Source organism: Equus quagga, chromosome 8 (assembly GCF_021613505.1).
Source record: "Equus quagga isolate Etosha38 chromosome 8, UCLA_HA_Equagga_1.0, whole genome shotgun sequence".
NCBI classification, from domain to species: Eukaryota; Metazoa; Chordata; class Mammalia; order Perissodactyla; family Equidae; genus Equus; species Equus quagga.
The window spans coordinates 80,842,963-80,857,640 of NC_060274.1; the positions used below are offsets into that span (position 1 = coordinate 80,842,963).

The 14,678-nt window shown below is 35.2% G+C and overlaps 1 protein-coding gene across 6 annotated transcripts in view; it reads left to right on the forward strand.

The window, feature by feature from the left end:
- Positions 1 to 14,678, forward strand: part of PALS2 (protein associated with LIN7 2, MAGUK p55 family member) — a 109,005-nt gene that overhangs the window by 60,371 nt on the left and 33,956 nt on the right. For 5 of the 6 annotated variants that reach the window (XM_046670119.1, XM_046670118.1, XM_046670120.1 and 2 more), the window contains exons 4-7: positions 405 to 557; positions 1,352 to 1,579; positions 12,566 to 12,607; positions 14,071 to 14,202. In XM_046670119.1, coding sequence (XP_046526075.1) covers positions 405 to 557; positions 1,352 to 1,579; positions 12,566 to 12,607; positions 14,071 to 14,202 — 555 coding nt within the window. The remainder of the gene's footprint in view (positions 1 to 404; positions 558 to 1,351; positions 1,580 to 12,565; positions 12,608 to 14,070; positions 14,203 to 14,678) is intronic. The other variant, XM_046670122.1, reaches the window with a different exon arrangement.

A 14,678-nucleotide genomic window follows, 5' to 3' on the forward strand; every position in this document is an offset into this window, starting at 1 on the left:
TGAGTTTGTATAATAATTAATAACTAGGGAATGATGATAAGTATTCAACTGGTGATGACAATGGTGGCAATGAAATCCAGTGCCTCTATTGCACCACACTTGGAAATCTAGGTGCAATTTCCATTGAACATGTCACTTAAAAAAAATCACAAAACTCTATCAGTCTCTTCAAATTTTTTAAAACAAGGAATATGGTATTGTTTGACGAGTAAAAGTATATATGTTTATATTTCTTTGAAAGGTTCTATATGCGTTTGATTTATCTCATACTTGGGAGTTTAATAATGTGTGCCTTGGAAATTTTTGGTACTCCACTGGGATAATGAACTAAGTTATTTTGAATAACTAAGTTATAATTTATTCCATCAGTAATTAATAACCAAAGGCTATTTGCATCCTTATAGTCACTTTTGGAGGCCCATGATATTGTGGCATCAAAGTGTTACGATTCACCTCCATCAAGCCCAGAAATGAATAATTCTTCTATCAATAATCAGTTATTACCAGTTGATGCTATTCGTATTCTTGGTATTCACAAAAGAGCTGGGGAACCATTGGTGAGTAAATGAATGAGCACTTTCTGAAATTTGAAATACTTATAGCTCAGTTACTACTCTCTTTTTTTCTCCTCCATAATTTGTATCATTAGGAAATCTTTATCCATATTTGTTTTATCAGTCCTTTCTGGCCTGTGTATAAATTACACAGCTGATGCTTTCTCAGCTTGATTTAGCATACAAAATTAAACCAAAGTAAAAAAAGTTAAACTGAAATAAAGGCCAGAAGAAGTTTGCCAATGGGTGGCAAAAATTTCAAAGATAACTACTTCATTTCTTTCTCATACCCTTTGAAGAAATGAACTTAGGTTGCTTGCTAATGACAGTATCAAAACACAAAAGAAATTTGTTATTAAAAATTGAAGACATGGTGGGACTCTATAAGTAGTGGAGTTTACAATTTCCTGCTAAAATTATTATTTCTAGGTCCTGACTATAGAACAGTAAAGTGGAAAAAAAGAAAAGCTGGGAACAAGACCGTCAGAATGCACAAATAGCTTTTCTTACTGCTGTGAGCTTCCTTTTATCCTGTGGAATGCAGCCTAATGTTTGTTTCATTTTTAAGGTTAACCTTAACATGGAGATTCCTTTTTTAAGGGTTGATATATGTCATCACAGTTGCAGGTGGTTTAAGGAGATTGGAATATTGAGACAGGAGAGAACATGGGAAAAGTAGGAACGATTCACTCAACTACCCTTAGAATTATTTTCTTATATGTACGTATTCATGAGTATTTAAGATTTCTTCCTAATAATCTAAAATCAATGATAATTCTCTTCCCTATTTTCTTTAGGGTGTAACATTTAGGGTTGAAAATAATGATCTGGTAATCGCCCGAATCCTTCATGGAGGAATGATAGATCGACAAGGTCTGCTTCATGTGGGAGATATCATTAAAGAAGTCAATGGCCATGAGGTTGGAAACAATCCAAAGGAATTACAAGAATTACTGAAAAATATTAGTGGCAGCGTCACTCTAAAAATTTTACCAAGCTATAGAGATACCATTACTCCTCAACAGGTTAGTAATAAAATTCTTGGTAATATTAAAAATACTTTTATTTCTTTAACCACACTGTTGGCTGTAACCACCAGTTGCTACTCTTTAGCTAAACAAAAGAGAAAAAACTGTCTTGTTTAATCATGCTGAATAGCCTTATTTTGTCATTGGTGAATTTTTAAACAATTAACACTATCTTACTGTTATAAAGAAATTAGGAAGGAAATCTCTCTGTGAACCCTGTGAACCCTGGCATTTCACTACGCTACCACTAAGTATCTGAAATGCCATAAAGCCTTTTAGTCATTAGTCTAGCAAACATTTTTGACTCCTATCGTGTTCCAGGCCCTGTGAGAGAATTAGAATGCAGTCCCAGTCACCTCCAGCTTAGTGTTCCTGTGATGGGCTAACTGGAGAATGAGCCCAGAAAGGGAGGATGGGTCCAGATTGAAAAGAATCTTGAACACCTGGTTTGGACACATTTGATCTGTATTTTGTAACTAATTTTTAGGTAAAATGGATTATTGAATAGGAGAATGTTTTAATGATGGTGATTATCTGGTCTCATTATGTTGAGTGAATTTTGGAAAAAAAATGAGATGAAATTGTGTAACCAGGAAGCACATTTTTGAAGATGTGGGGTGATTTGTGAAAGACAATTCTAATGAAAGGTTATGTTGTTGCTTGGGTTCAGATACCTATGCTGTCAGTGACTAGCTTATCTTCTCCGTGCTTCCTTTTCTCATCTGTATGATTAAGGATAATATTTCTTTTCTCAAAGGATTGTTATGAGGATGAAATGAGTTAATTCATGTAAAACTGTCATAGCAGCACCTGGCTCATACTGAGCACTCAACAAGTAGCTGCTGCTGTTGTGATGGTGCTGATGAGGTGGCGGAGAGTGGTAGAATTGCCAAGAAAGAAAAAGTAGTAAAGTAATACAAATAAAGAATTGACAGTTATGACAGGAGTGTTAGAACTGAGGAGAGGGTTTTCAAGCTTAGATAACGTTGCTTCTACAATATCTATCAATGTTTTAGATGGCTTTAATCATTCAGGTTTATTCCAGAAATTTATTGTTTCATGTGTGAATGAAATAGTAAGATTTTTACATAAGGCAACTGCTGGTGTATCTTATTTTCATATTGTTAATATGAGAATTTAAAAGCCTAGTCTTTGTATCGCCATACAATTCTTTGAAATAATATGTGTTGAATACCTGTTTTATATTGTTCTTTGGCAGTTAGGATAGAATATTTAGTCATGAATTTTAGTATGTAAATTGAACTTCTCAAAATACTTAGGATTATAATGAACTTTGGTTGAAATGAAGATAGAGACCTTGTCTTCAAGGAAAAGAATCATGAAGGAAATGGTATTAGAAATTAGATGTTTCATGTCACTACTACCTCTCAGAATACCTTTATTCCTCCACTGACACATTTCCATTTGGACCTGAGTAGACTGGAAAAGTAAAACCTAAGATTTGTTTATTAAAATTCTATGTTAGTTGTGATAGTTAGGAAGACTTTTCTTCCTGTGGTCCAAACTCCAGAATTATCAACTCACCATGACTATAATGGACTTTTACAGGAAAAATAAATTTTTGTAATATTAATAGCTGGGGCTTTGGCCCAAATTCCTTAGTAGATTCTGACCTGGTGAACTGGTCTGAATGACATGAAATGCAAGGATATTTAGACCTGTCCTAGACATAGATTTTTCTCCATTTCATACTTTCTCAAACTCGGGTTTTTATTTAGCCTTTAGAACTGGGAGAGGGGATTGAAATGGGAAAGGAGAGGTCATCCGAGCCTAAGGCAGTCTCAGACCCATCCGATTATAAAAAGAAAATGGACTACAGGAGAGCTAAAGCATGTACCCAAACTGGGGCATTTTTTAAGGTAAAAGGGGGGACAGTTACTAATTATGCTGGAATAAAAGGCCTAAACAAGGACTGTCCTGAGCAATCTGTGGTCATCTTGCTAAGAGACACTAAAGGGAAGCAAGGGCATTTAGCCTCTTGAACTCCTCAGCTCGTTCACCGGGAGCTCCACCAGGCAGTCCTCCTGGGCCTGTCTCGACTCCTCCTCCGGATTGCCATGAGAGCAGAGGGAAGTCAGGAGCTCTCCCTACCAGGGCAGTGGTTTTCAAAGCATGGTCAGTAGATCATCTTTATCAGTATCATTTGGGGTGCTTACTAAAAATTGAAAATCTTTCATGAGACCTGAGGATCTATATTTTTAAATTTGAAGATCAGGGTGAGTTAGAATTTGTAGCTAATTCTGAAATTCTTCAACTTATACATAGGTTGGGTTCCCAAAGGCTGTTCGTAATTCCATTTGTTTATTAAGGCCAAACTGATGTACCAAAAATAAAAGAAATTACAGTTCCATTTTACTCAAAGATATACATGTAACAATTCTCAACAAAATATTAGCAAATGAAATTTAATGATGTATTAAAAAAAGATAATACTACAAGTCCAAGTTGGGTTTATCCCAAGTATGCTAAGATGGTTTCATATTAGAAAATCCATGTATGTAACCAAACACATTAACAGATTAAAAGAGAAAAACCTCAATAGAGAATTTGATAAAATTCAATACCTATTCATGATTTTTTTTAAAAGATTAGTAAATTAGGAACAGGAAAAAACCTTAATCTTAGTAAAAAAAAAAAAAAAACTAGAACAAACATTATTTTGAATACTTAACTGTTAGAATCACTCTCTTTAAAATCGGGAACTGGACTCTGAGCTGGTCTGCCCGAGACCACTTGAGTGCCAACCCCAGGCCCCCGTGAAGCCCCATTCCCACTGCACCCAGAGGAAAGAACCCGTCATAAACCGAGAGAAACTTGCCAAACTGCAGGCATAATTGTGCGTTGGTAAAAAGGGACTGCTCCAAGATGATATATTGAGTAACAGCTGATATAACAAATACCTGTTATAACAGATGGCAAAACATCGTTAGTTCCCTGTAAAGAAACTAGGAATAAACAGTATCTCTGATGTTACAAAGGTAAGTATGTTTGTGCACCAGGGAATGGTGGTCCACTTTAACAGTTCTAACGCTCAGACATCTCTGGCAGCAAACACTTTCACTGTCACCAGCCATGCTGAACAAAGCAGCTGAGAGAAATGCCACCCAGCATCATGGACCAGCGTGATGTCAGCAAGCTTAGGGACCCTGGCGGAAGCTAAGTGGAAAAGCACCACTTGCTCTTGGGCAGCAGGGCGATCTTGTTCAGAATTTTGATGTCTTCCAACAGTGAAGCAAATGGAATTGATTCAGCCTGTAAAAAAAATAATGAAAGTTAAAGAATTTTGACTGCTTTAAAAAATTTTCTTTAGGATGTAATGAAATACAGAAACCTGTAATATTTTAAGTTCTGAATCTCTTGGACACTGCTGCTTTTTAAATTCTCGTTTATACACAATTATTTGTTTGCAGTTAATTAAGCCAAAGAAGCCAGAACATAAAGCTTAAAACAAGGAGTAATAAAATCTTTGCCTAGTTAAAAAAAAAATACGAAGAACTAGAGAAGAATGTTCACTAGCACCACTTTTATTCAATATTTTATTGAAAGCCCCATAGGCACAAGAAGACAAAAATAAACTATAGAAGTAAAAGGTTTGGAAAGGAGAAAATAAAGCTTGTTTTCGAATAAATGATTTTTTGCATAGAAATCCCCCCTAAAACTGTAAATTATTAAAAATAACAGCATTGAGCAAGGTACTTGAAAATAAGATTAATAATTCGTCCCTCCATATCTTCAGGGGATTGGTTCCAGGTCACTTTCCCACTCCCTGCGGGTACAAAATCCGCAGATGCTCAAAAGTCCCTTGTATAAAATGGTGTAATATTTGCGTATAACTTACACACATTCTCCTGTATACTTTAAATCATCTCTTGATTACTTACAGTAATTAATACAATGAATAGTATTATACTGTATTGTTTATTTACTGTTTTATACTATTATTTACTGTTATATACTAACTATAGTATAGTTATTATGCTACATTATTTAGGGAATAATGACAAGAAAGAAAAGTCTGTACATGTTGGGTACTGATGCAGTCATCGTAGGCTTTTCCATCTGTGGCTGGTTGAATCCGTGGATGCTGGAACCCATGGATATGGAATGCTGACTGTATACAAAAGTCAGTTGCATTTCCATATGTCATCAGCAAACATCTAGAAATGTAACTAAGACAGACATCATTTACAATAGTCAGAGAACGTCATAAATATTCAAGACCTCTACAAACACAAAGTAATATTATGAAGATCTAAATAGATATATTGTGTTCATGGACAGGAAGATAATATTGTGAAGATGTCAGTTTTCCAGATTGATTTGTAGATTCAATGAAATTTCAATAAAAATTCCAGTAGGGTTTTTCATGGTATTTGATAAGATGAATAGCCAAGAAACTTTTAAGGCAGAAAAGCAGGAATAGCAGATTATTATTAATGTGTAGGAATTAAGATTCTGTGGTATTGATATTAGCATAGGAATAGACAGAATGATCAATGGAATAAAGAGTTCAGAAAGAGACCTACACACATATATTACTTTGCTATATGACAGAGATAATATGTCTTTCAGTGAGAAAAAGATACTATTCTGTGAATGAAATTGGTTACTCTTTGGGATAATATATGAAATTGTGTTCCTGTTTCACTCTGCATACACAAATTAAGTAAAAGGAGACACACAGTAAACATATGAAGAGATATTAAAAATCACAGTGTGGGATACCATTTTTTAACGTTCATTTGGCAAAAATTATAGATACAAATCTATAGTACCTCTTGTACATTGCTGGTGGCAGTGTAAATGGATGTAACCACTTTGGGAGGAAAGAAGTTTAGCATTATCAGGGTTGAATGTTCACACATCCACGACAGTAATTTCCTAGAGTCATTCCTATATTTGTATGGCTGGAAGCATATTAACAAGCATGTAAATCCCAAAAGACTACATGCATATAGCATGATACTATTTTTTTAAGTTTAAAATAACTAAATGCATACTTTTAAAGAAGACATATAGATGGCAATAAAACTATACAAAAAGGAAAGCAAGGTGTTTGTGAACCCGAGATTCAGGGTGAGGGTCACCTTGACTGGGGAAGCCAGAGTGGTGGATGGAATGAAATGTGGGCAAGAGGACCAGGTGGGTTTCTAGCCTCTGTTTTGGGTGGCAAGCTCATGGCTGTTTATTATGTTATTAAGACTAACAGAATAAACAAAAGCAGGCCTTGCACAGACCAATGATTCAAGTATGATGTAAATTAAGAATTATCAGTAGTATAATTCTGAGCAACCTATGTTAATAGATTATTTGTAATAAATATTTTTGACTAACAGAAGCTTAAAATTGTGGCCCACAGATGGATATTTACCAAATAAGAGTGTGATTTGCCCCTCAAAGCTGTCTTAACCAAATATATATTCTAGTCCCCTTGCTGACCTCAAAATGTGTGTGTGTGTGTGTGTCTGCATTTAACTGAGTAGGCCGAGTTCATACACTTTGAAAATCTTTAGAAAAATAGCATCCTTCCTTGACTATCTCTGTTATTGTCATAGAGAACTTCTTAGGAACTATGATTGCTGTGTTCACTGCCTTGTCACTCACTCTGATGTGCAAACTCAGAGGAACCTGGGAAACTGTGGTTTGAGACTGAGGGTATGTGAGCAACACTTGTACCAAGTTCAGCCAACACATTCCCAAACAAATTGCCAGCCACCTTCTGATTTAACACCAGGGTCATGGTTGAGCTGTTTCTCTAGCCATTTCATCCATTTGGGTTTTTTCTCCTACTAACTACTGTCATTTGCATAGGCACAGCATATTCTTTTGCAATATTTTATTTTCTCAGTACTTTTACTATTCTTATCTTTTTAAAAATATCTTTGAAGTTAAGTTTATATAAGTAGCATATATTTAAAGTGTACAATTTGGTAAGTGTGGACATATATAGGCACCTGTGAAACCATCAACACAATTGAGACAGTGAACATATCTATCACTCCCAAAGTTTCCTTGTGTCCGTTTGTACTCCTTCCCTCCTGCTGCCTTTCCCCCTCCCCCCCACTGCTATCCCAAGCAAGTACAGTCATGCGCACTTAACGACGGGGGTACATTCTGAGAAATGTGGCTTTAGGCGATTTCATCATTATGTGAACATCATAGAGTGTGCTTACACAAACCTGGATGATGTAGCCTACTGCGCAGCCAGGCTACATGGTACTAATCTGTGAGACCACTGTCATATATGTGGCCCATTGTTGACAAAAACATAATTAAATGCGGCACATGACTGTACTGCTTTCTGTTACTATAGATTAGTCGACATTTTCCATGTTTTTATATAAACAGAATCATACAGCATGAATCTTTTCTTTGATTTTGTTTTGTGTTTTTTTAATCTGGCTTCTTTCATTCAGTATAATTATTTTGGGATTCGTCCATGTTTTTATATGTATCAGTAGGTGATTCCTTTTTATTGACGAGTAGTATTCCATTGCATGGCTGTACCACAGTTTGTTTATCCATTAACTGATAAACATTTTTGTTTCCAGTTTTGGGCCATTATAAATAATATATTGTAAGATATTATTTTTATTAATAATATAATATAAATATTTATTATAACTAAAGATGCTGTGGCCTTTTACATATAAGTCACTTGGGTAATACCTAGGAATTGAAGGATTGGGTCATATGGTAGGTATATGTTGAACTTTTAAAGAAACGGCTAAACTGTTTTCAGAAGTGGTTATACCAATTTACTTTCCCAGCAGCATTATCTAAGAGTTTCGATTACTTCACATCTTCACCAACATTTGGCATGGTCGGTCTTTATAATTTTAGCCATTCTTATAGATGTATAGTGGTATCTGATCATGATTTTAATTTTCGTTTCCCTAATGACTGCTAACATTCAGCATCTTTTCATGTGCTTCTTTGCCATGCTTATGTCTACTTTGGTGATGTCTTCAAATCTTATCCTTTTTGTGTGTGTGTGTCTGTGTCTGAGGAGGATTGGCCCTGATCTAACATTTGTTGCCAATCTTCCAATCTTCCTCTTTTTGATTGAGGAAGATCGTCCTTGAGCTAACATCTGTGCCAGTCTTTATCTACTTTGTATATGAGATGCTGCCACAGCATGACTTCATGAGCAGTGTGTAGGTTTGTGCCCAAGATCCAAACCTGTGAACCCTGGGCTGCCAAAGCAGAACACATGAACTTAACCATTGACACACTGGACCAGCCCAAATTTTACCATTTTTTATTGAGTTGTTTGTTTTTTCATTATTTAGTTTTGACAGTTCTTTATGTCTTCAGGATATAAGTGCTTTGTCAGAATTAGGATTTACAAAGATGTTCTCCCAGTGAAAAGGCTTGTCTTTTCATTCTCTTACTGTAATACAAAAAACAGAAGTTCTTAATTTTGATGAAGTCCAGTTTGTCCGTTTTTTTCTTTTTGCTCTGTGATCCATTTATGAGTTTTTATATAACATGTAAGATATGGGTCAAAGGAGAGGGTGTTGCATGTAGATATCCTGTTTTCCCAAGTCCATTTGTTGAAAGACTATCTCTTTCTTCATATTTGGAGAATTTTTGACTGTTATTTCTTCAAATATTTTTTCTATTCCTGTTTTTCCTGTCCTTTGTGACACCAGTTACATGTATATTAGGCTCCTTGAAGTTATCCCATAGCTCACTGATACTCTGCTCTTTTATTTCAGTCTTGTTTTCTCCCAGTTTTTCATGTTGCATAATTTCTATTGCTATGTCTTCAAGTTTACTAATATTTTCTTCTGCAATGTCTAATCTGTTGTTAATCACATCTGGTGTGCTTTTCTTCTCATATATTTTGGTTTTCATCTCTAGAAATTGGAATTGATTCTTTTTTATATCTGCTTTGTTTCTACCTAACATGCCCAGTCCTTCCTCTAGCTTCTTGAACATATGAGTACAATGTGTAAAGTTAAAAATAATGTTTTAATGTCCTTGTCTACTAATTCAATCATATTTGTCATTTCTGGATCACTCTTGATTTTTCTCCACATTTTAGGTTATATTTTCCTACTTATTTGCATGCCTGGCGTGTTTTTTATTTTTTTACTGAGGAAGATTAACCCTGAGCTAATATCTGTGCCAGTTTTCCTCTATTTTTTATATGGGATGCCACCACAGCATGGCTTGATGAGCAGTGCATAGGTCTGCACCTGGCATCCGGACCCCAGGCCACCAGAGTGAAGTACACGAACTTAACCACTACGCCACCAGGCCAGCCCCCCATACCTGGTTGTTTTTCATTGGCTGCCAGCCATCATGAATTTTACCTTATTGAGTGCTGGATATTTTTGTGTTCTTAGAAATATACTTAAGCTTTGTTCTAGGATACTTAAGTTACTTGGGAGCAATTTGATCCTATCAGATCTTGCGATGTAAGCTTTGTTAGGGGGACCAGAGCAGGATTAAGTCTACAGCATAACCCTTCTGAATACTCAATGCCTCATGAATTGGGAGGTTTTTCAACTCACCCTGATGAGAACAGTAACCATCCCTGGCCCTGTATGACCTCCTGATATTGCTCCCTATAATGCTGGCTCTTTACCTGACCTTAGGTAGTGTCCTCATACACAGGCAGTCTTCAGTTGATCAGTGCTCAACTGAAGACTGGAGGGAGTCCTTTGCAGTTCTTGAGCAGTTTCTCTGTGCACCCCTCTCCTCAGTGATTACTCTGTTCTGTGCACAGAACCTTGGCCTCCCTGGTCTCCCAGTTCATCTCCTCGTCTTGGAGACCACCAGGCTCTACCTAGGTTCTCCTTTCCTGAGTTGTGACCTGGAAGGTTTCTCTGTACAGTTAGCTGGGGGAATTGTATAGCTTATTTTATTTGTTTCCTTTGTTTTAGGGATCAGTTTTCATTGTCTGAGGACTTGAAAAATGTTCCATATATTTTGTTCGGTATTTTAGTTGTTTCAGATTGGAGGGTCCTTGTTACTTCATCTCAGCCAGAAGTGGGAATCATTTTATCTTTACTTTTATTACTATAAGAATTTAATTTTTGAATAGGTGAATCATTCCCATGGTTCAAAATTCGAGAAATAAAAATATATATTCAGTTGAAATCTCCCTCCTAATCCACTGTCAGTGTAGTCCTCACTGCCCCATAAGAAACCATGCTATTAGTTCATGTCTCCAGAGTTTCTTTATTCATATCCAAGTAAAAACTGTATCTTCTTATTCCCCTTCTACCTCCTTTTTTATGAAGAGGTTGCATAGTATAGACACTATTCTGAACCTTGGTTCCTTGGTTTTTACACTTAACCATGAATCTTGAGGATCTTTCCTTATTGATACATAGACTGCCTCTTGGCACACATTTCCCACCCACCCCCATTTGTTTTTGACAGCTGGAAGGTGTTATATTATAGGTTTACTATCATTTGTTTAACCAGTTCCCTATGGTTAAACAGTTAGGTTGCTTACAATCTTTTGTGACTAGGAAGAATTCAGTAGTTGACAGTCTTCAGCAGAAGTCGTTTTGCGTATGTCTGAGTAACACTGTTGTTGTGTACGTTCCCAGAGGTGGATTGCTAGGTCAGAGGGTTTTTGCATTCATAATTTTGAGGGCTCTGCCAAATTGTCCTCCCAAGGGATTGAACCAATTCTTCCACCAACCGGTTAGGAAAATGCCCGTTGTCCCATAGTCCTGTCTACAGAATGTTGTCAAATGTTTGGATTTCTGCTAATCCAACAGGAAGAAAATGTTTTTGTAACATAGTTTTTTTTTTTTTTTTTAATATATACCCCTAGGAGATAGGAGTTCTTTTTTTTTTTTTTTTAAAGATTAGCATCTGAGCTAACAACTGTTGCCAATCTTCTTTTTTTTTTTTCCTGCTTTATCTTCCCAAACCCTCCATACATAGTTGTATATCTTAGTTGCAGGTCCTTCTAGTTGTGGGATGTGGGACGCTGCCTCAACATGGCCTGACGAGCGGTGCCATGTCCGTGCCCAGGATCCGAACCCTGGGCTGCCGCAGTGGAGTGTGCGAACTTAACCACTTGGCCACGGAGCCAGCCCCTTATAACATAGTTTTAATTTGTATTTCTACCTGAATGAGGTTGAACATCTCTTCCTGTGTTTAAAAGCCATTTGTATTCCTTTTCTCTCCCATCTACTTTAGAGTGTTGGTCATTGAGTTCTTTCTTTTAGTGATATGAATACGAGATTGAAATATTTTAGTAGGCCGTGTGTAGTAATTTCTTAGTAACATGAACAGTTAACATCCATAGCCTGTTAGTGAAACACTTTATATGCAGTTAATATAATTTTACTAGATTTAGTCAAATCTCTAATAATTTTTAGATCATTACAAGATGTTTAAATCAAAGGTTGTTTTCAGACAAATTTTCAAAGTTCAAGGTAAAACCAGTTTAATCTGAATTTTTGAGCAAAAGAGTAATGTTCCGAAATTAATTTGATAATGAAAAAATAAGAATTGTTCCTTCTAGAAATCTTTTACTTTTGAGAGATGTAGTTTGTTCCACAAATAATGACATTTCCAGAACAATCTGATGGGAGTAGGGGAAGGAATATTTGAAATTTGGACTAACTTGAAAAGTCCAAATACATTCTGTGCCACAGATAAGAATGATAAACACGTTCCTGGTTAGATGATAGGCTGCTCTTACTATTCATTCAGTGCAGCTTTCTTGAGAAGCGAGGAGTATCCAAGTATTTTTACACCTTTGCATGCCCATCCTTTTTCTCTGCCTCATCTCAAACACCTCTAACTTTTTGCTTCTGTCACTTACACTTTTCAGGTATTAGACCCTATGGACAATTAATTAGGGAAGTAGTTGCTTTACCAAATGAGTGAAATAATAAAATGGGCCAATAGATTTGTTTATATTTTGTTAATTTATTATCAGTTTAAAGTCTGGCTTTATTTATGCAATGAAAAATATATTTTTAGAGTTGCATCAGTATGGAGAGGCATCCAGCACACGCCCGTCAGGTATGATGTCATTTCAGGACATTCTCTGGTACTCCGTTTTTCTATCTTATCAGCCAACTAAATTTACCTCAAACTTAATCATTTTCGGTTTTTTCCATTGTCAAAAACGCTGCATGCCGTTGTCAAGTTAGCCAGTTGTCACATTTTAGCAATCTTAATATTGTTTGTATGCTTGCTTTTTAGATAATTCTAAAATTGTTTATCAGGAAAGAATTATTGGCTTACTGATTTTTTTAAGCATTAATATTTAGCCTTTCCAAAGTTATTGAAAATGTTCTGAATGCTTTCTATCAAAATCCTCTAACTGTAAATAACTAAAATTTTGTCATATGTTACAAATTTAGTTGTCTCTAAATTATTTTAATATGCATCCATTACATTACATTTTACCACCCTAATAATATAATGTGTCTACTTGTGTTATTTGGATATCTTGTTTGGTTTATATTTATAGAAGTATGATAAATGAATAGAAAAACTAACATTGTTATTTTGACTAATCATGTGCTTTCCTGCTTGTTAAAGTTTACCTGCTGATTAATGCTAAGTCAATTCTTTAGAAGATAAAATGTTTCTAAAAATATACGTGGAAAAAGTTTTAAGAAAGTAATCAGTCTGAACTTGGCATCAAATGCTGAAAATGCTTAACTTAATTAGAATTCAAATTAAAGTAAATAAGCAAAATATTCCAGATATTGGAGATCATAACTAACAGTGGTAACTGACATACTTTTAGTAATAACACAGATTTAAAAGAAATTTGTATAGTTAAATGAATTTAAATTGGAAAATAGTTTCAAGCTTTCAGTATTTGTCTTACAATTAATTTAATGCTGATCATTTAAATCAGAACAAGATGACTCCAAAAGAGTATTTTCCACCTAGTTTTGGCCAGTGTAAATCTATGTGATTAAAACAATATTATTACGAGTGATGAAAATTGGGTTTTTAATTTTTTTTTTTAAGGTTACTAAATATATTTCAGGTCTGACTTCAACATGAACTTTTATTATTTAATTTTGGTTTCAGGGCCCTTTCAAAAAGTCAGTCCTAATATATCTGAACTGTATGCCTTAAATCAACTGCATATATTGTTTCAGGATTTTAATTAGAAAGTAGCATTTACTTGCATAAAAATTATGCAGTGTTGGTTGGAAAATCTTGTGAAAAGATTGGGGGAATTGTAAGAATGGTGGGATAAAATGATTGTCAAACTTTTTGTTGGTTTAAGATTAGAAGTTAAAATAGAAACGAAATTTTAATGTAGTACTAATGTTTATTTCTTTTCTGATACCAAATTATTACTGTTCCAATAATTTCATTTTTGAGACAGACAAGTTCCTTAGTTGAAGTACTAAATATATTGTCAATTACAACTAAATTACAGTGGTTTCAAAAAGATTTCAAAAATCCAGTGAGAAATGATACATCTGTAGTGTTTTTAATTGTGCTGTGTGTTTTAGGTATTTGTGAAATGTCATTTTGATTATAATCCCTACAATGATAACCTGATACCCTGCAAAGAAGCAGGACTGAAATTTTCAAAGGGAGAAATTCTTCAGATTGTAAACAGAGAAGATCCAAACTGGTGGCAGGTTAGTATGCTTTTCAATATTTCCTCAACTGCTTTTTTATTTTCAATCTTAGATCTGGCCAATATCTGAATATTCAGGAAGAAGGTATTAGCATTTGTTCCAATGGTTTTTCCTGCATGAACAGCTCCTGCTTCATGGCTGCTAATTTTGTGGACAGAAGACCAAATTGAGAGGGAATTTGTGAGTAGTTGTTAATAAATGCAGAATTAACTAGCCTGTGGTGCTATCCCATTGGTTTAGGGATTAGATCAATTGGTTCTTTCACATGGGCAATTACGGTAAAATATGGTATTGGGCAAGAAGAACCTACTTGAGATCATCCCTTTGCAATGTTTTTGTTTGTTTTAACTAGGAATCTTTTACTATGGTATGGTAGTCTCTCTCTTGCCTCCTCTCCCTCTGTATACATTCACGACAAATAGAACATAATTTCTTAAGCTCTTAAATCTATTTGCCCACGTCTTCTCAGTTTCTGA